This window comes from Harpia harpyja, chromosome 10, assembly GCF_026419915.1.
Source record: "Harpia harpyja isolate bHarHar1 chromosome 10, bHarHar1 primary haplotype, whole genome shotgun sequence".
In the NCBI taxonomy this organism is placed as follows: Eukaryota; Metazoa; Chordata; class Aves; order Accipitriformes; family Accipitridae; genus Harpia; species Harpia harpyja.
The window spans coordinates 28,744,437-28,764,408 of record NC_068949.1 but is presented as its reverse complement, the minus strand read 5'-3'; the positions used below and the strand labels follow the sequence as shown (position 1 = coordinate 28,764,408).

Here is a 19,972-nt window from a genome sequence, read left to right as displayed (position 1 = left end):
TGAAGAAACTTTGTAACAGGACTTTCTTAATTAAACCCCCCAAAACAATTCGAAAGCTGGAATTGATATTAGTCCTTGTTTGGAAAAAGATATAAAAGGATCATTATAGCCACATAAAAATTCATTTCAATTAAGTAACGTTAAGTAACTTCAGTTACTGACAAGTGCTGTAATCCATTTCATATGCTCTCCGTATCTCTAGATTTGTGGTTAAATTTGGGAGCTAAGGAAGCAGGCAGTTTACATTTCTTCACTATGTTGGCATTCAAATATGGGAGCTCAAGACCCACTCACTATACTGAAGAACCAATACTGCCATTAAGTCCCTGTACTTCTGCAAAATCAAGTTTTAACAAATAAGATTTGACAAAGCAGAACTAAAGCCCGTCTTCTCCAACATTTTTAGTTCCTATCGATAAGTTAAAGCCTTCTATTTCCAGTCACAGCAACTGCTGTGCTGTAATTAATATTCTTTCTGAACAGATGCAACATGAAGTTTCAGTACACTTCTGAAACTGCCACAAGCAGTTTAAGAAAAGCAAATATATATTTTCTTCAAATTATAAATTTCTCATTTTTTTAGAAAAAAGTGTTGCCACAATAAGACTACGAAGCAAACAGCACCTCCAGAAAGAAGCAGGGGCAGAAGGAAGGTAAATAAAATTTCCATTTTTACTTTCTAACTCCTCAAGCAAAGCTTCTTAGAGAGACCTTCATTAACTACTTCAGATTCCGTAATTACAGACATAATTCTCCTATACATATTTTCACATTAATCTGGCACTGCAGAAACATTAAAGCTGCTACTATTTCAGTTGGTACAAGCTTGTGCTAAAATATTTCAGAAACCTTGCCAGATTGACATTAATTCCCTTTTCCTTAACAACATATTAATGGGCCTGAGGTTACAGGTATTACTTGTAAAGAGAAAAGGTGTATATAATAATCTATACTTGTAAACTAATACTTGTAATAGAAAAAAGGGAACTTCTATGAAAAAACTAGAGTAAAATTTGAACGCATAATACTTGGATGGCCCTTCTCTTTTCCTTTGCTGAAGCTGAAATTCTGCTGTTTGACCAGCTTCAGAAATAGAAACGTATCTGTGACATCTGGGTTTGTTTTTTTCCTCCCTCCAGGCTATCAGTGGACCAGGTGCTGCTTGTGTGACATTTTGTCACCTGCCCTTGGCCTGCTATTTTTAAACAGTTCTTGTCAGCTATCTTTTAAGAGGAGCAGAAAAATACAGAGCAGCACAAGTAGAAGGACATGTTCTCACACTGAGCTAAGCAATAGTGTGGGATAATTCTGTGCATCTTCAGAGGTCCCCTAGTGCAATTCTATAGAAACAAATTAATGGAATACTTTCAAAACACACCTGTATTAAAAGCATTCAAAACAGACTGGTAATGCACCAATCATAAGACAGTTACCAATAATTATATAGCCTTTCATATTAGCTACAACATTTGAATATCTTGCTGTTTGAAGAAAGTTATTCAATTGAAAAAAAAGAGGCCATATGCAGATTACAAAACCGCATAATTATCTAAGGAATAAGAAGAGAGCACAAAAAGGAAACTATAAATTTATTCATTTAAAGGTGTAACGTAAAACTGTGAAATGTAATTAAGAATATGTACTTTCAAGGATGTATTTGGGTTAAATGCAGAAATTACTATCAGAAAACAATCAATTTTAAGAAAAGCACATTTATGCTACCTGGACCTTTATGAAGTCTATATAAGCACATATTTCTAACTATAATTTTAAAATGAAATATCTGGATAAAATTTCTACTTTTTAAGAATCTTAAGCACAATAAGCAGAAACACAGAGAAGTTAGAGCACAGAAGTTATGGACTCCAGCAGTTTACTGAAGTCATAAATAGGAACCCTTCCAGTAACAGCATCCCCAGTACTTGTATTCGGTATACATCTGCCATTTTCAGTTTGCCCATCTTGGTTTCATAACTATCTACTGAGTATATTTTCAATTATATGCTTTTATAACACACACTTATATTACTGCAGTTAGGCTGCAACAATAATCACTCTTTTACATAAGTCTTTTCAATTCCTAATTTAAAAAAAAGTAATCCAGTTGTATACTTCTTGGTCTTTAAACATTTACAGAGTATAAAAGAGGGCTTAATGATTCTTGTATAGCCCAGGCTGCACTTTTGCATATCTTATGTCATTAAATTCCTTAAATTCTTTTTCCTAACAGCATCTGGAGACACTTTGCTAACTGGACTGCTTAAGTGCTCTGCTGCATGTCCAGTGTCATGCTTGTCATGGCAGAGAGCCCGATTCCTTCTCAGAGCACATCTCAAGTATGCACATCTTCTCTTCTGCATTATATTGGAAATAAGATGTTAAATGGAATTTAACTTCACCTCATTCATTGTAGAAAAGAGTCATGATCTTGAAACAATTCTAAAATCTTTCCAATAACTTAAGGAAGTATACCCTTCCCACATATGAATCTCTTCATTAAATCTTTCACAAATAGATAATATGATTTTTTTTAATTGTCTAGAGAATTTCAAGTTACATGAACAGTTTTGAGAAAGAATGTTGTTCCAGAAATAACAAACCTGGATATCAGGCACAGTTTTACCACTATTGCAGTTTTTTGACAGTCTAGTGCCAGGCTTGCCTATAGTGGTCCCCTTAATCTCAGCTTTAAAATCCACTATTTTTAGCAGATATTCAAGCTTATGAGCACAATCTGTTTACAACTAAGTGTAAAACTGATCTTTGATTTCATCTTTGTATATATGTGCTGGTATTACCATTATTTTCCCATGTCTGAAACAAACACCAGTGATTAACCAGTTCCAGATCTGTAACGACTGTTTTTGCTTTAAGAGATTTCTGAATTCATTTTCTCTTTTTATCCATTTTGTCTTTCTAAGTGCTCTATGGTTTTTTGAACATTTGAAATCCTAATCGGCTCCTGGACATGAACACTCACTCAGTGAAGGATTTTTAGGATTACAGTTACCTACCTATTGTCATCATTTTCATGTTACAATCAATATTCCAAGAAACAATGTTTGTTGGTTATATATTGAGTAAAACTTCTGGCACTGTTACCCTTCATGGCTTTCACCAAGATAGACCACTTATACCAATTCAGCAATTGGTATTTGGCACAAGATTTGCTAGAAAATAGCAAAGCTGGCCTGCTTTTGACCTGTCCTGAACTTACTGGGAATGAGCACTTCCTCTCACATAGTTCTTAATATCATTGTTGATATCGATTACAAGTTTTGACTAGAGACTCCAGTGGCAAGGTCAAATGAAACTGGCAACAGGACTAGGTCTGCTATGCTTCCTTAGTAATAATACCTCCTTTATCATTCTTATCTCTTCTGTCTAATGATTTCAAAGTTGGTGTCAACAAAAGGCATTAGAAAACAGCAATAGTTATTTGGATGGATAGGTAGCAAGTGGGGTAGAGCAAAGTTTAGACACAGAAAAGTGCAAAAATCAAAGCAAGACCAGTATTCTCTCAAAAATATGACCCACATGTATTCGAAAGTCTAGTTTACAGCACAACCTAACACCCCCCCCCCCCCATACCCCACCTCAACCATGAGTCTTTGCTCCATGATTCACAAACGGCCAAAAAGCATGAAGCGTGTGTGTGTATATATAAGAATTTCAATCATTTTTACCTGAGTAGACCTCAGACCATTCTCTCTCCTCTACCCCCAAAAACAGACGCCTGAAACTGGTGCTACCCTAACTCAACATACGTACCCAAAACAATTTCAAAAGCAAGAACTGTGTAAGCAAAGGCCTGCATAAAGAATTATAAAAATAAAAGGTAACTCGCCAAAGAAGTCTGTTGGGTTTTTTTTCTTTTTTCTACCCCCCCATGTCCTTTTTTTTTTTTAAGTCTATCTGCCATTTGTTCACACCCATAATTTAAACACCTACTTGTGACTTACATACCTTTTACACATTAACATACTCAGCAGAACAAAAATACTATTGTTCACCAGAAGGGAAATATGAAGAACTATTACTGTGTTTACATGTATATATTTTTACTGTGCAAATACATATTGTGGCAATGAGAATGGAAATGTTTAATTATCAGCTATGAATATCAGTAATAAAGCTTGCTGATACTAACTTCTTCCTATCACTGACTACCCAAATACATGCCATCGGTAGAGAAAGCAACCTATAAAATATAGCAGCATATACATTACAACGAAATGTACCCTTCATAAGTAAATTACATTGCTCCAATAAAACACAAAGGTCTTGAATATATTTAAGTAGTGCTAACATTGTTAGCTTGAGAACAGTTATATTTTCAAAATATTAGTACTTTAAAAGCAAGACCTGATGAACATAAAAAGAAATTTGGCTTTACTTGTAAGGGGTAGACAAATGTATGTACACATATACCCATTCTATGCGTACATCTAGAACTGTACTCAAACGAGCAATATTGGTATTATTATTGGTGAGTTTGGGGGGGAATAAAATAAAGCAATATGAAAGCAGACTTTTCCATTAGCAATCTATGCTAAAATATACAAAACCCTCAAAACAGTAGAGAAGTGAGAAATAAAAAAAAAGAAAAAAAGAAAAAGAGCTTCAGGTTTCTGCAAGGCCAGTCTTCAATAGTACAATGAAAAAAATGGAAATAAAAGGAAAAATTGATATCTATATCACCACTCCTTAAACTAAACAAAGCAAACGAAAAACCCCCACCAATCCCGCCCAAAACAGATTCAGCAGGTCAAGGAGGACATCCTGGATGCCAGCAGCAAATTAGGAAGTATGATCGTACTACAGGATCATTGAAGAAAGAACTTACTTTAATTTAATAAATATGAACCATTTAATGGTCTTATTCTGTACTGAAAAAAAATATTAAAGAGGATTTTCTTAAATTAGCAGAGTTTCAAATGGAAAGGGAACAGAGTATGTTTCTTTTAACAGGATTAGCTTGAGTGGCCTAAGTTTACACACAAATAGATGTGCAAACACATCCGTCTGCTCACTCTGGTTTTCACGTGCATTTACAGAAAGGTGTCTGATGAGCATTGAGATTGAGAAATGCTGTTACAGTGCACTTTTTTCTAACAGAAGTGTTGCAAAAAGCTCTAACTGGGTGGTACCATTTCTAGGCCTGAGATGACAACATTTGTTCTATTTGCACGACCTTTGTGTTCAGCTGCTGACTGCAAACACAAATATGATCCATTCACCTTCACTTTTCTCAGGTCATGTGGCGAACTTACTGCATTGTTTACAAAAAGCTTACGAACAATTAGAGCTGAACAAAATCTGGTGGCATACATTGAAGTTAACCGAAGATCAAGATGGAAAAGTAAAGGTCCATTCTACATGTACTACAATATTGTCTAAGTTGCATATAATCTTGAAACACTGCTGTCAAACCTCATAAACAATATAGTTAAGGATAAACAAGGAATCTTAAATTTTACTTAGTGTTCATATGACCTGTTACAGTCTTTACAATAGTTAAAAAGTAGTAACCCCAGTAACTTCAGTTTTCTGTTGTGCAGATAGATGGGTGTCATTATATTAAGTATTGAAAATCAAAATAAAACGTTTCCCCACAGATGCTGTTTCTACTTCTGAACTGTTGTACATTTGTATTCAAAGCCTCAAACAAATCTCAGAACAACAAATGCTAAGATAGTCAAGGAGCAAATACATTCCACTGAAATATGACATAATCAGCACATATTTTATGTATCTTTCTTTTTAAGTATGATACCCATCAAAATTAATTTTAATAAAGCCTACTCTTGAAATTCTCCTTGTACATGTGTTGTCTCCAAATACTCATACTTGAAGATGTGTCACACTGATACTTCATAAAAACCTCAGAATTTTTGTTAGTTGGGGATTTGCACATTACAAAGTTTGTTTCCATTCTGATTTAGAATAAAACCCAAATATTACCGTTATCTACTGTAACAGTAAATTTAAAATAAATATTTCAGCGACATGATTTCTCTCCTCAATTTTATATTTTGATTCAGTTTCATGACCTGTCAGTAGCACATGTGCATAGCATATGATCTAACACAGCTGAAATATTTTATTTAATTATTTAAAAATAGAACAAAGGCAGCTGCTAGTTACTACTGATCAAAATATTTTTTTATAGATCAGAATGCCTCTGTTTGTGTTGGAGTGCAATAGTTTGACATGGATAAACATATTGCAACAGTGACATATTACACCATCGACAGGAGACACTTTGATGTAGGAAAAAAATGTTTTAGTCATTAATAAGTAGCATCTACCCATAGTTATTCTGATAATTCAGTTTTGCCCTACAGCATTAGGTAGAAGCAGTATGTAAATACCAACAGGTTATAAAATACTGCAAATATGTCCTTTCCTTGTTAAAGCAAAACTCTCTCCCATGTTTTTGTAGCGTATAATATATTTTATGAGCAATTCAGGAAATAAATAAGTTCAGGAAAAACATCTTAGAAGATATTGTGCACTTCTGTCATATAGGCCTGGTTATGACTGACACAGGGAACAACCAGATTCCCTTGGCCATATACGGTAATTCGTCTTTAACTAGGAGCAGCTTAACAATTCCTCTACTGTACCTTTTTTCCTCTTTTTTCCTCCTTTTTGAAAGGAGAAAAGGATTTATGAGTATTGACTGAAAGAGAAGAAAAATGTTGGAGTTGATCTTGATGGCAGAGAAAGCAGGTAAGGAAGTCTGCCTAACTGTCTTGGGAGAAAAGAAAATGAGACTTCCTTTCTAATGAGTTTACATTCTTTAGATCTCAAAGCATGAAAATGGCAAACTATTTGTAAAGTTACACAGTTCCCAGACTACAAGGACAGAAATACAGGAACCTACAGCAGGGTACCCCATCTGGCAAGAAAAGCTGAGAAAAACAAAGCAGTTTTAGACAGAAACAGAGTAAGAGCTGATACTGCACACCTTCTCCCAAGACTGGGCTCAAGATAAAATGCAACATAGATGCATAAGCTGGTAATTTATCTAAGTCCAGAAATGTCAGAGCTTGGTATCAAATCTCCTTTACTGCAAGAAACACCTAAAAAGAACTAAGTGACCCTAGCTCTCCTAGCTGAAGAGCACCAAGCCAGCCTGCCAATCAGACTGAGTTAGCACTTGTTCAATACAAGTAATTCAATATTGTAAGACTGAGGATCAGTTAGTTTCTGCTACACTAACAATCCTTCAGCCTTTCTCTTGTTCCACACTTGAAAGCAACACCCCCCAAAAAAGTCACTTAATCACATGCCCTTTCAAGGCCAAGTGGATCATGCTTTAAAAAAGTGACCTGCTTTGGTGACCTTCAAATACACTCGATTTCCATGGCCTGCAGGACAAAGTCTGATCATACCTCAGATTCAGAGAAGGTATGAAGCTTCAACTACTACAAACAAGAGGATAGACTTCCTTTCTCACCCCTGAGCTTCTTCACTACCTCCACTGAACAATGCAGAGCATGAGGAACTTATACCCCCAAATGAGAGGAAAACATCCCAGAACCATTTCAATTTGCTCTTGACATCAGAATCTTCTATGGTTAACCCTCCCACCCACATTCTAATCTACAGCCCTTGCTCTATATCCAAGATAATTATTTTTTGTTTCAAGTATCTGCTGGGATGTGAGGGGCCACATATGCCAAGAAGGGCTATGTAGCAAGCAAAGTTTCAAACTTCAGATAAACCACCTGCAATATTTTACTAATGAATACATATACAGACAGTACTTCTAAAAATACGCATTTGCTGAAGACTTTGTTGCCAGCAGCAGGCTGAAATGATCCTGAAATAGCTGCACTGGCTTTGTAACATGCATTGGAGGCTCCAAGACATGTATAGCTTTTCTAGAATTAAATCTTTCTGTGTTTTCAAAATCAGAGGCTTTTGGTACTCATCTTTTCACTCCTTCTGTTTAAAAATTTGGATAGTAAATATAAGGCCAACTGGCAGGAAAGCACAGAAGCACTGTTAGCTAAAATTGTTTGAGAAAACAAGGCTCATTTACCAAAAGGTGAACAATTAAAAAAGTCATTTGAAAGCCATCTCATTATTTTTCTTTGTCTAACAGAGGAAGACAACACTGCTTGGAAGGGAGAATGAGCACGTCCTGAAACAGACACTTCTATGGATATTGCCAGTCATGCTGCATAGTGTGAAAACAGGAGGAAAGTGCACACTAGGTCAAGCCAAGGCTGGAGGTTAGCAAAGTAAGCCCTGTATGTAGATAGAGGGAGGAGGAAAAGAAAGCAAGACAGGGAATTAACTATATCAATGGGAAAAAAACCAGCTGGGCAGAGACAGAGGTAACTAATAGTAAACAAGACTTCAGCAGTTACTGGACTGGAAGCTGGAAGAGAGCTAAGTAACAAGGCAGGAAGGCCAAAACAGGTGAGCAGCACTGAGTGACAAAGCAAGATAAAATGAGCACATCCAGTAAGTGACAGAAATGTTTGTAAGAAAATGTAAAGCTAACAGTCCCACTAGCGAATGGAAAAGATCAACTCAAACTTTACAATTAATAGCCAACTCTTTGATTTTACTTTTGAGCAGAGGGAAACAGTTCCTACTGCTTTCAAATGTCCATGTAAATCAGTCTCCTACATATATTGATAACCTAGTAGAGATGAAAAAATTGTTTGTTTTGGAAAGGATACTTGTCTTGAAAAGCATGAAGATGCTTAATGAAACCAAGAATTTCATTTCTACCTCATGCAAAACACCAACATTAAATAGTATTATGACACTCAGGTGCAGCTGTGGAATATGCTACTTGCAACTTTTACATAGACTAAGCTCGGCTAAGTATTGGAAACTATTCTTGGCAGAATGACCCAACAACACAAAAGAATTAAAGATTTGTACCTGTTATTATTTTATGTGCTAATATTCTGATCAAAAAACATTTTTAAATGGTTACGAAGAGACAATAATAAAAGTATAAGCAAAATTGCACTTGTATGATGTTAAAGTCTTTTTCTAGAGTAATACAATTTCTAATCCAATCTTTCCCTTTTTTCCCCACACTCAGGCTCATATGGAAATTCAGTCTTTAAGAAACTAGTCTCAATTTGTAAATTTAAATAAATACTGATTAAAAAAAACCATGGAGTTTTAGTTAGATTATAATACATTTAATAAGATACAATAAATACTTAAATCTACTTACTAGCAACTTGGGGGTTGGGTTTTTTTTTTTTTTAATACCAGCCATACGAAATGTACATCCAGTAGAAATCTCAATTTTGTTGAGCTTGTTTTTTTAAAAGTTTCAGGTTAACACTTAGTTTGGAGGACCATGATCAGAATAGACATGAGAGTATTTCTTGCCATTTTAGACAGCTGAAAAATGGTTAAAGACACATGAAGGCTATAGCACAGCAAATTTCAAGATAATAGTGGAAAGCACAGGTTAAGAGAGCTGAGAGTACACAACTCAGTTTGGTATGGTTGCAAAAACCCTTTGTACCCAGAAAGATGGTGAAAAAGGCACAGAACCTTAGACCACGAAAAAATATTTTTCCACCTGTAATATATAAATGGGTAGGGGAGCAAATGAGGCAATCATGATATCAGAAAAGTACGTATATAAGCATTAGCATAGGATGTGCCATACACAACTAAATTTCTTCTCTACCAGTTCCAGTGTCCTGACTTCTTAGAGTCTGAGAATCATTTCTAATTCAATACCTCCTTTATATATGGCTTCAGTCTTCAAAGTCAGCAAGAATGCATGTGAGCAAGAATATGTACGTATTTTTAAACTTAACCAACGAAAGATTAAGACAGAGGAGTATGCAGGTCGATCAGGAATATTTGTTCATTGAAATGCTGCTACAACCTTTCACTATTCAATATCAGCTAAGTATTAGAAATGGTTTAATCTCCAATACTGCACCTGGTTGAACAAACACAGTTTAGTAGCATAAATAATAAAAATTTTCCCAGCACATAACAACATCTAATAGCTTTTGGCTCCCCCTAACAATTTGAAATCCAAATTAAGATACTTATTCTTAAAAGAATCCTGAAACAACTGTAGACAGTAAGCCCGATACAGTGGTTGTTTGAAAACCCTATATCCTAGCTGATGATCCAAAAATAAGAGCAGTATTAACTTTGAATAAGATGTTGAACATAACAATTGGACTCTAGTTGCACTACACATTTTCTGAACTGAGTGACTGCAGCAGGAGACCCAACTGTGCAATTTGCTCATACACAAAACCAAGTTTCAGAAATGCCAGTTAGATAATATTATGATTGTGCACTTATAATAAATGTATACACATTTCACCTTATCTTCCTACAGTAGAGATGATTATCTTAAGATGCGAAAACAGAAGTTTTACATAACTGACAACTCATTCATTAACAAAAAGTTTATAGCAATACTGAAAAGCTGATTTTTGTTTAAACACCAAGCAAGCATGGACATATGAATATTCCTAACCTGTAAAATGATTCCTCCACATTATATCAGCGAAACTCATTGGTGGGCCACTGGGAGGGTAGTGTTTACCTTTCAGAGGCTCATGATCAGTCCTTATCATATCCATTAAGGAATTTTCCAAAGAGTGCAAGTTAAAAGTGTCATAGGGCCTATTCCGGTCCTAGAAGAAAAAAAAACAAAAAAGGAAAGAAAAAGACTGTTATAGAAAAAAATCATTTTCTAACACAGGCTTATTTCTTATTTTATAAAACTCCAGCATCCAATTCTACGTTTCTTCTTGATGGAACTTCTTATATTACAAAAAAATTTGATGAATATAAGCCTACAGTTGTTAAAATGATACCTTTCATTTTGCAACTGCTGCTTTCACCAGTACAGCTATGCAGAGAGGCTTTTTAACAATTCTAATAATATACATACAAACAATAGTTAATTCTAAACGTTATCATTTAAATAAGAACTTAGAAGTAAAGCAATATTGAAGTTTACACTACAGAAGTAAAATTGTTTCAGAGTTCAGAGGTTTGTTGTTTTTTTTTTTTTTTACAGCTTCATCATCTGCCTTCTATCATGGTGCTACCTTAACATCAGAGCAGAAGCAAGCAATGCATGAGATGCCAGCAGGCACTGCTGTTCCAGAAAGTACAAAGTAATATTTCTGATGTCCAACGTGAATCTCAGAGGTTTAAAGGAAGTACACCAGATGCAAAACAAAACAAAAAGCAAGATAGGATATGCAACACTTTCACACTAGGGCACTCAAAAACCTGAGGAAGGGTTGGTTTGTATTGTTTGAATCTCTCATTTTTAATTCACTGTAGTTTAGCTTCTGTTCTTTTAAGTAAAAGGGAAAAAAAAAAAAAAAAACAAAAACCAAGCACAACCAACCTTTAGCAGGCCTATAAAAATAACCAGTTTCAAAGTTCAGGAACAATCTTACGGAGGGAACAATCTACCCGTGCCCATGTATCTACAGTACTGTACACAATAGGACGGCATAACAGAACGGCCCCTTGTAGTCAGACAGTTTCTAAAAAACATGAATTTTCTTATTCTCATCGCTATCATAAAAAAAAATAAAGTACAAATATGTAAAAGATAGCAGCTTTTCTTTGTACACTGTATTATGCTACAATTAATAAAGAGTGGTATAACATTCTACTGTGCAAACTGAAACCTTCATTGTAATATGCCCCCAAAATTCCTGGAACAATGTTTTCTTCATGCTGGTTACTACAAGATTATCTTCTTGCTTGAAAGAATAAAATTTAAAATCTTCGGACAAGAAGCAGTAGTATCCATAGAAAATGTAACAAAAGTTTTGTCTTAATAAGTATTATTTCTCTTGAACCCTCTTTTTCTTAGGTTGTCTTTAAATAAAATTAAAGGACAGAATTAGTTCACTGGTATAATTAAGCTTTATTTTAATATTCCTGTTCTGGAATTTAAATAAATACACGTTATTAAAAGTTTGCTGTTACTGAAAGCTCTGAAATACAGATCTTACTGCCAAAAATCTCATGTTCCCACAGTCTATCTACTCGAAACTGAAGATCCAACTTCCCTTCTCCAACATGCTAACATTGTATTTTCTGTAAGTGGACCAGCATTACTTTCTTAAGAAATTTATTTCATCTATTGAGCATTTTTTGGCAAACATGATGTCCAAAGAATAATACTTGATTTCTGTTAGAAGCTATACTAAGCACTAAAGTTCAAATGAGCTCACTGATTCTCAGTTTCCATTGTTGATGATTTTTGTCTTCTACAGCTGCTTAGAATGCCACCATTTGTATACTCTATTTTAAAAAAGTACTTGTTCACCTACCCAAGTGGATCAATACATATGGAATATAAAAATTTATGCCCAGGAAATCTAAAATAGATCGGGGGGGGGGGGGGGAGGGGGGGAACCCAAACCAAAAAAACCAAAACCCTGAAGTAATTTTTTTTCTAATAGAAAAATTTATTTTGGTTAAAACAACCCACTGCTTAGTAATATGTAGCAGGAGAGAAGAGTTTGTTTTATTTCATATGCACCTCCTTAAAAGAAATGCAAGGCCAGATTGAAAAGAAAAAGTATAACCTGGATGTAAAAAAAATTCCATTCTTGTGATATATTACCAACTTGATTAAATAGGATCTATATTATTCCCTCAAAGCAAGAATTTTAGCCACCTTTTTCCATTTGTTTCTTTTAAATATCTTTTAAATATCTGTACTGTGAGCATGTAAGGAGGCCAGGTGTTACAGTACAGAACTATGGTACCTTTTTGAAGAGAAAATATGAAAGCAAAGATACAGCTTGTGTCCTAAATAGGGGTGGGGAAGTATTTTTCAGCCAGATCAGTCCCCTGATCTGGATTACTATATAGCTGTAGCAGACCTGAGCTGGCAAAACCAACACCGGCAGGACAGTAAAAGGGCAGGACTGCTGCTTTTGCCACAATGATAGTTTATTCCAGCTTTAAACATGCCTGAGATTACAGTCTTAGAGGCTGGAAGGAGTGAGTTCAGAAGCAGACACAGCCTACAAATTTAATTTAATTGTCCTTTATTAACATATGTACGTTATATTTTAAGTATGCTACTATAGCAGCAAATCCCTGGGAGGTCCTACTTTGTTCTAAAGCTTCCCAAGGAGCTGTGCACATGGTCATATGTGAAAAAAAGGGAGAAAAAAATCATAGCATCAAAGGCAAGGTTTGCTAGAACATAGGATCTTTCTAACCTTTTAAGGGGCTTACAAACCTGCGATATATTTTCAAGATTAAATTAGACCTACATTGGCCACAGGAAGATCAATTTGATCAAAACCCTTTACCTAGGCAATTATAACACTTCCCACTATAGTACTTGAGCAAGCTAAATCAAGTAAAGGAAATTTAGACACAACAGATTTTCACGAGTATATTGCGGCATGTGCATAACGCATGCTGACTACAGATTTTGTAGTGTGGGTGATAAAACGAACAAGTCAGGGCTAACATTCTAGCTCCTAAGTAAAAGGGCTACTACCATTTTTCTTAGTAGCTTTCATTTCAGTAGTAATTCATTTGTACTCAGCAGATTTGAAGATTGTTTCCTAAATTCAGCAATTTCTTCTAAGAAGCCTGGTGCTTCTGCACACACACGCACCGGATGATGTTTTCTTGTTTCTCAGCATGAACAGGTTCTCCTGGTTTTGTGAACTGATACTGTTCCATCTCCCACACTTGCCTTTTGCATTGTTTCCACAAGCTACCGATCTACTGCCAAACAATCCCAACAACGGAAACAATTCATAAAGGTCCTTAGTAGCACATGAGAACTTTGCAAGGAAGTTCCGGGACTAGGACCATGAATGGAAATCAAAATATAAAATACAGAAGGATAAAGCAGAATAAAAAACTTGGAAAAGAAGTTTGAAAATCCAGCAAGTCTGGAAAATCTGCTAGGACCTTCCAGAGAAGACAAAGATCCTAAGACCGACTTAGATAAACTACATTATGGATAAAAGAGAAATCTCCAGCTACAAGGCACTGCCTTTGGCTACACAGCAATCATTAAGCTACCAAAAGATTAAGTACAGCCTGCCCATGTTGGATTGTACTTTTGCTGTGTACAGACAGCAGCTCCTTCCTTTTTAGCTGCTAGTATATATGGCAGCCTATTTCTGTTCTTACAATACTCTAGTCTTGAATGAAAGAAAAACAGCTTAGTAATAACAACTCTTAGAGAAGATATGGGTCCTAGAACTTTAAATCCCAGCCCTTGGTTGTTATCTATACATTCATTCATGACACAGACTTCCTCAAAGTATGTATGTAAAGCATAGTGAAAAATCACAAATGCATATGCAGGATCAGATTTTTGAAGGATCACAAAGTGAAATGGACCTTCAGTTGAAGTTGGCTCTCAACTTTCTACCTTTAAATATCTTACCTGTAAGACTGATTAAAAATGTCACAAAACACAGTGCCTATAATCTGCCTGTTAATTTAAAAACAAACAAACAAACAAACCACCCCAAAAACCAACTAAAAAAAAAAAAAAGAAAAAAACAAAGAAAAAACCAAAACCCAGTAACTTTGCCAAAAAAGAACTGCAAAGTCAAGACACTAAAATAAAATGAGAAAATACAATAATTTGCATTCTACTGCATTTTACAATTTTGTGCATATGTATTATGCTAGTCTTTAATTATACAACCATAATAATTTTTCAGAGGTCCCCAGTCTCTGTCCAATACGCATAGTGAACCAGCTCCAGGAATGAATCAAAACAGTGCTTTGAAGAGGTCTGTTTATCTCTAGGACAGATGCCTGTGTTGCTTATTCCAGGAGACAGCTGGGGTGTAATCAGTGTGTCAGCAAATTCCAGGAGGGGAAAAGACATTCTTAAAGTTATCTTAATTATGAAACAAAGATTACTTAGCAGTACCTGAAGTATGTAATTGACATGTATGTTTATCATTTGAAATCAAAAGAACTTTTTCCCTTTGTCATACCCTGTAATGTGGTGTGCTTTGTCCTGCCCCCCTCAGACTCAGAGCATGGGCATGTAAGGGCAAGGCATACCTAGCACTACTTCAGTTCCCTCCCAATAGATAGACAAACCATGTCTTTACTGGTAAGAGGGATAGGTAAAGAATGAGGATAGAATATATGACTACAGTATGGATGACAAAGCCAAGACCAGATCTATAGCTAGGGCCATAACAGGTGGTAAGTGGACCTTAATACAGCCTGGTTTGCTCACTATCTCTTTCAGCTTGAACAAGTAGCCCTAAGTAATTGGAACTAATGAACTAAAAAAGGAAATGACCAATATATCCCATAGCAGAAACATGGAGAACATGCACCTTGCTCCAAAAACTGAAGCTTATCTTTTTCTTCTGTCTCTGCAGAGGAATACAGCAGTAGAGACACTTGACCATTAATTGATTAAACTACAGTCACAAAGTGAAAAGTTTTACCCTGAGAAGGCATGTCAGGAACCTAGCACATGTTGCCCAAGCCTAGCTACTGTCCATACTCAAAATCCCTAACAATGTATTTCTGCATGTGTTGAATCCTTGTTGGTATGGTCATCTGCACCTGTACCATAAAACACACATCGAGCTGAGAGATACACCTGATCTACCTATTTTTCAGTATGCAAGCAGTAAACCTCAGGTGCCTCGACCCTTCCAAGGATATATTTCCCTGGGTCTATGAATTTCAGTCCATCTGCTAACTGACTTCCTATTCAGCTTCCAAGCTTCCTATATTCTGAACAATATCTCAGTTTCACTAATTCATTTAATTGTTCTACATTTTCATGCTGCCGTAGATTTTCAAGCTTCCTGCACCAGTATGTGGCACAATGCAGCCCAACTCTGCCGAGCAACAAGATGGCCTCCACTCAGTGAACTATTAACTGTTTCCAGGAGAATACCAAAACTCCAGTTAGGCTCACAGAAGTCTCAGCATTTTTTACTTACTAAATTCTGGGACATAACATGTAGTATTTTGATCAGAAGAAAGGGATGAGATCCTGGGGAATGGCTAAAATTCTTATGGCTTAAATAACTTTCCTATCAGTGCAGACTTCTTCACTGTGGTCACTGCTGTGTTTCATTCTTCTGTTCCTAACATAAGCCTGGATTTGGCTGCACAGGATTGCTAAGTATTGCCAACTAAAGCTGAAGTCAATGGAAGCACAGGTTTGAATGAATACAGGGTAAAATGCCAGCACTATTTTAAACCGGGCTCACTCACTCTGTTCTAGCACCTGCAGCAGGGGTTATTACTAAGAACACAAGGAAAACAAGTTTGTCTTGCTCCAGTATCCCAATCCAAAGCAGCAAAAACAGCAACTGCAAAAAAAGTATTACAGAAGTTCGGCTTGGGACATGCTCAATCTGCCATGACAGTGCACATGAATGATCACATACAGCAAGCTCTAAATACTCACTGAGCAGTCTTTAGCTCCTAGCAGCTTCAGCTGTGATGCAATCCCACTTGCATTCTCAGTAAAGTTTAAAAAAAAAAAAAAATCTTTCAAAAGATAGGACATCTGAGGAATATGGTCCCATGGTAAAGTAAAATGATCACTTTGCAACAGAACCAAAAACCTGTAAATAGGAAGTGTTACTTCCTTTGCAGCTTGGTGCTTGAATGCTGCCAATAACAACATGACTGACAACACAGATGCATGCAGAACTAGAATAACCAGAAATTTCAGTAATTTTTTCCTTATATTGGATTTCATGAAAATATAAAATAAAACAAAACAAATAAGAAGGCATGAAATGTAGGTAGGAGGGAAAAATAGGGTAAATTTGTCTATGCCCATGATAAAGAACATCACAGCAGAGCTACTAGTATTAAGTCTTGATGGAATTTTATTTTAATTCCACTTTCTTTTTTGATCTTTCCAGTTAATTTTGGATAGTATTAAACTAAGCCGGATTTATTATGTTCCTTTACTGGAACAAAAAGGGGAATGTTTTCTTACATTATTATTGCTCTTGGAATGCCCACAGAAGAAACACATAGACTTTTCATACATTTGTCTTTTCTCACTACCAACTGTAGCACATTTTACTTTTGTAGGTGTTCAGAAGTTCACTGGGCAAAAGGTGAATTTTTTTAAGCTTGTTCAAAAAGCTTCTAAGAAAAATAGGGAAGTTTAATACAAATATAAAACAATATCTAATTGTATATAGATTATGGAAACATTTCCATATAATTTGAAAAATAACATTTCAGAACTCTAGTTAATGATATTTAATCATCTTGCCTGTGTTATATAAACTTTTACAGCTAACATGCAAGAACACAGATTGAATCCAAAAGCCTTGAAAACTTGACCTACTCAAGCAATTTTTCCACAAAGGTAAAGGTTGTAGTCAGACTTTACCCCTTTATAAATTCTGAGCTCTAAAATGTTACAAAAACCCTAAAATCTTTCAGTGAAATGTTTCTAATTTTTATTTCCAAATGAACTAAAAAGCACAAAAATAGGAAGAGATACAACAGGCTTTATATAGAATTACAAAAACTAATACAAATTATATTATTCAGTTTAAAGGTCATTTTACTTCACAGTTAAGATGAGATTCCCTTTTTGTACACAATACATGCTCAAAATACATATAAAAATGTTCAGGCTTTATAGCCATAAGACTTGGCTTAATCACTTAAAGAGAATATCTTGACAAGTTACTGAATATTCAGTATTTGCTTGCAAACTGCAGGGAAGAAAGTAATAGAATTTACCCTGCCTTGTGCTAAATAGAGGTGGTAGCTACAGGGCAGACTGAGAGAAATACATTAACTGTTTCCCTGGTTTAGACAATTCATGTTTTGGAGTTGCAGGCAACAAACCACAATATGGCTCTACTGGATTAAAAAAAAAAAAAAAAAAAATATATATATATATATCTTGTTCTATATTATATTGTTCATTCATCAGAGCCTTACTAAGCAATAGCCTACTTATTGTGTTCTTTGAAGCACCCTTAGCTATTCTTCCAATACAGACTTTTATAATATGCCAAGCGTACTAGTTACATGATCACTAGTGTTATTTCTCCACCTCATATTCAAAGAAAGTAAAGCACCTAGTCAAATGCTGAAATCACCTAACCTAATGCTCCAATAGGGAACACTGTTTATTACCAGCAAACAGAAATCTAATACACTTAATATTTCAAACATGTTCCTTTTGCCATCAAAACAATTAGACAATATGTTTTAAAAACCCAAACAAACAAAACCCCCACAACAACCAAAAAAATCAAAGGAATCTACAAAACAGCTATTATTCTTATACCCATTACACTACCATAGGGAATGATCTGCAGACATTACAACTGACTGAGCACTCACTGACAGGATTTATGTTTAGTCATATTTTGTTCAACATGATGCTTTAGATAAAAATCAGCACATCAGTCCTGCTAATGAATGCCTCTCAAAAAGCTGATGTATCCACTCTCTATTATAGTTACTGATTCCAGTAACAAATGGCTCTAACACTTTTAAAGTATAGGATTAAAGTAGTTACACCCAAGATGATCATCAATTCACAAAAACAAGCAAGTGGAAAAAAACCGGTGTCAGCAGTAGAATTTACAAGGCCATTCATTATACCCTTGAGCTATTAAAATGACATAATTTAACTGGTTCATTGGCCTGCTGTGCAAGAGTTCAACACTTAAGTTACCTTTGGGCTTCTACCACTCTGTTCAGTAGAATGATGCCTATGTACCATAGCAAGGAAAAACTAACATTGACCTAAGAACACCTTGCCAGCTAAATCAGCACAAGTGCAAACCTCAAATCACAAGATGAAAGCACTACAAAGATGCAAAGACTGCAAACAGAGGAAAAGGGAGTATTGTGGATGCTACAACATGAAAGGATCTGAATGATCACTCTTCACAGTCTGGACCACATAATGTAAAAGACAGTAGAGACATATTGTATAAGGAAGATATTGTCTCAGAAAGATTTACAATAGGAGCAGTCTGTCTCATGATATTATAGGATAATGAGACAAAATGGGAGATAGAAAAGAATACAAGTAATAACTGTCAAACAGATGTCTGAGCACTATTGCCCAGTAGCTTCATTTACTATGGCCACCACAGTAAAGGAATCTCAAGGGTTTCTCTGAAACAGAAACAGTGGTTTTGTGTACGGTTACTGATCTCAGTGACATGGGATATATTGGTAAGGCTAAAAAAGAAAAAGTGTCACTGAAATGTTTAAGTCTTATGACAAACAAAATACTGCCTCTCAACCAAACTCATCATGCTTTTAAGAACAATGTGACTAAAATAATACCTAATTGGCATATTTCAAGTCAGGCTTCTGTTCCATTTCTGTTGTGCTCAGGAAATAGCGCCTCCTGAGTAAAACAGCTTGTAGGTGCCAGAACTCCAGACAGGTATTTCAACAAAAAAGGGATAAGACATTTCATCTGTTCATACAGGACAAGTTCTTCACCTACTGGTTTGGAAAACTACCCTCAGAGAGGACAGTAATTTTGTCATTTTAATGCCAATATAGCCCTTTACTTCTAAAAGGAAACCAAGAAAACATTAAGTATAGTGGAAATAGCTGTTCGGCGGGGTTGGCGGGGAAGTGGGGTCATTTACCAATATTTATACACAGGCCTAAACCAGGCCACAAACACTCTCAATGAAAAACAGCTCCCAGGGAAGACAAGGAGGTGACATTTTCAGTGTGATGTCACTTTGCATCCAGCAGGATTTAAAGAAAATGTTTAACCTATTAGCTGCCATATACTTTTAATCACTAAAACTACTCGTGTAAGTTGTCCAAGTCCTAACTTTATATTATTACAGCATGATTAATATGCATGACAAATTGTGGCACAAGAATTTAAAACCTACTATAGAGGTACACATAAAAAAATCCACTCTGCCACCTTCTTCCTAATGGGGATTGAGAATAGTTAGGCAGCAAATGTTCTCCATCC

The 19,972-nt window shown here is 35.6% G+C and overlaps 1 protein-coding gene across 5 annotated transcripts in view; it reads right to left on the bottom strand.

Moving 5' to 3' along the window:
* CPEB3 (cytoplasmic polyadenylation element binding protein 3) overlaps positions 1 to 19,972 on the bottom strand; it is a 99,360-nt gene that overhangs the window by 55,513 nt on the left and 23,875 nt on the right. For 3 of the 5 annotated variants that reach the window (XM_052798952.1, XM_052798953.1, XM_052798954.1), the window contains exon 3: positions 10,499 to 10,658. In XM_052798952.1, coding sequence (XP_052654912.1) covers positions 10,499 to 10,658 — 160 coding nt within the window. The remainder of the gene's footprint in view (positions 1 to 10,498; positions 10,659 to 19,972) is intronic. The other 2 variants (XM_052798955.1, XM_052798956.1) reach the window with 1 other exon arrangement.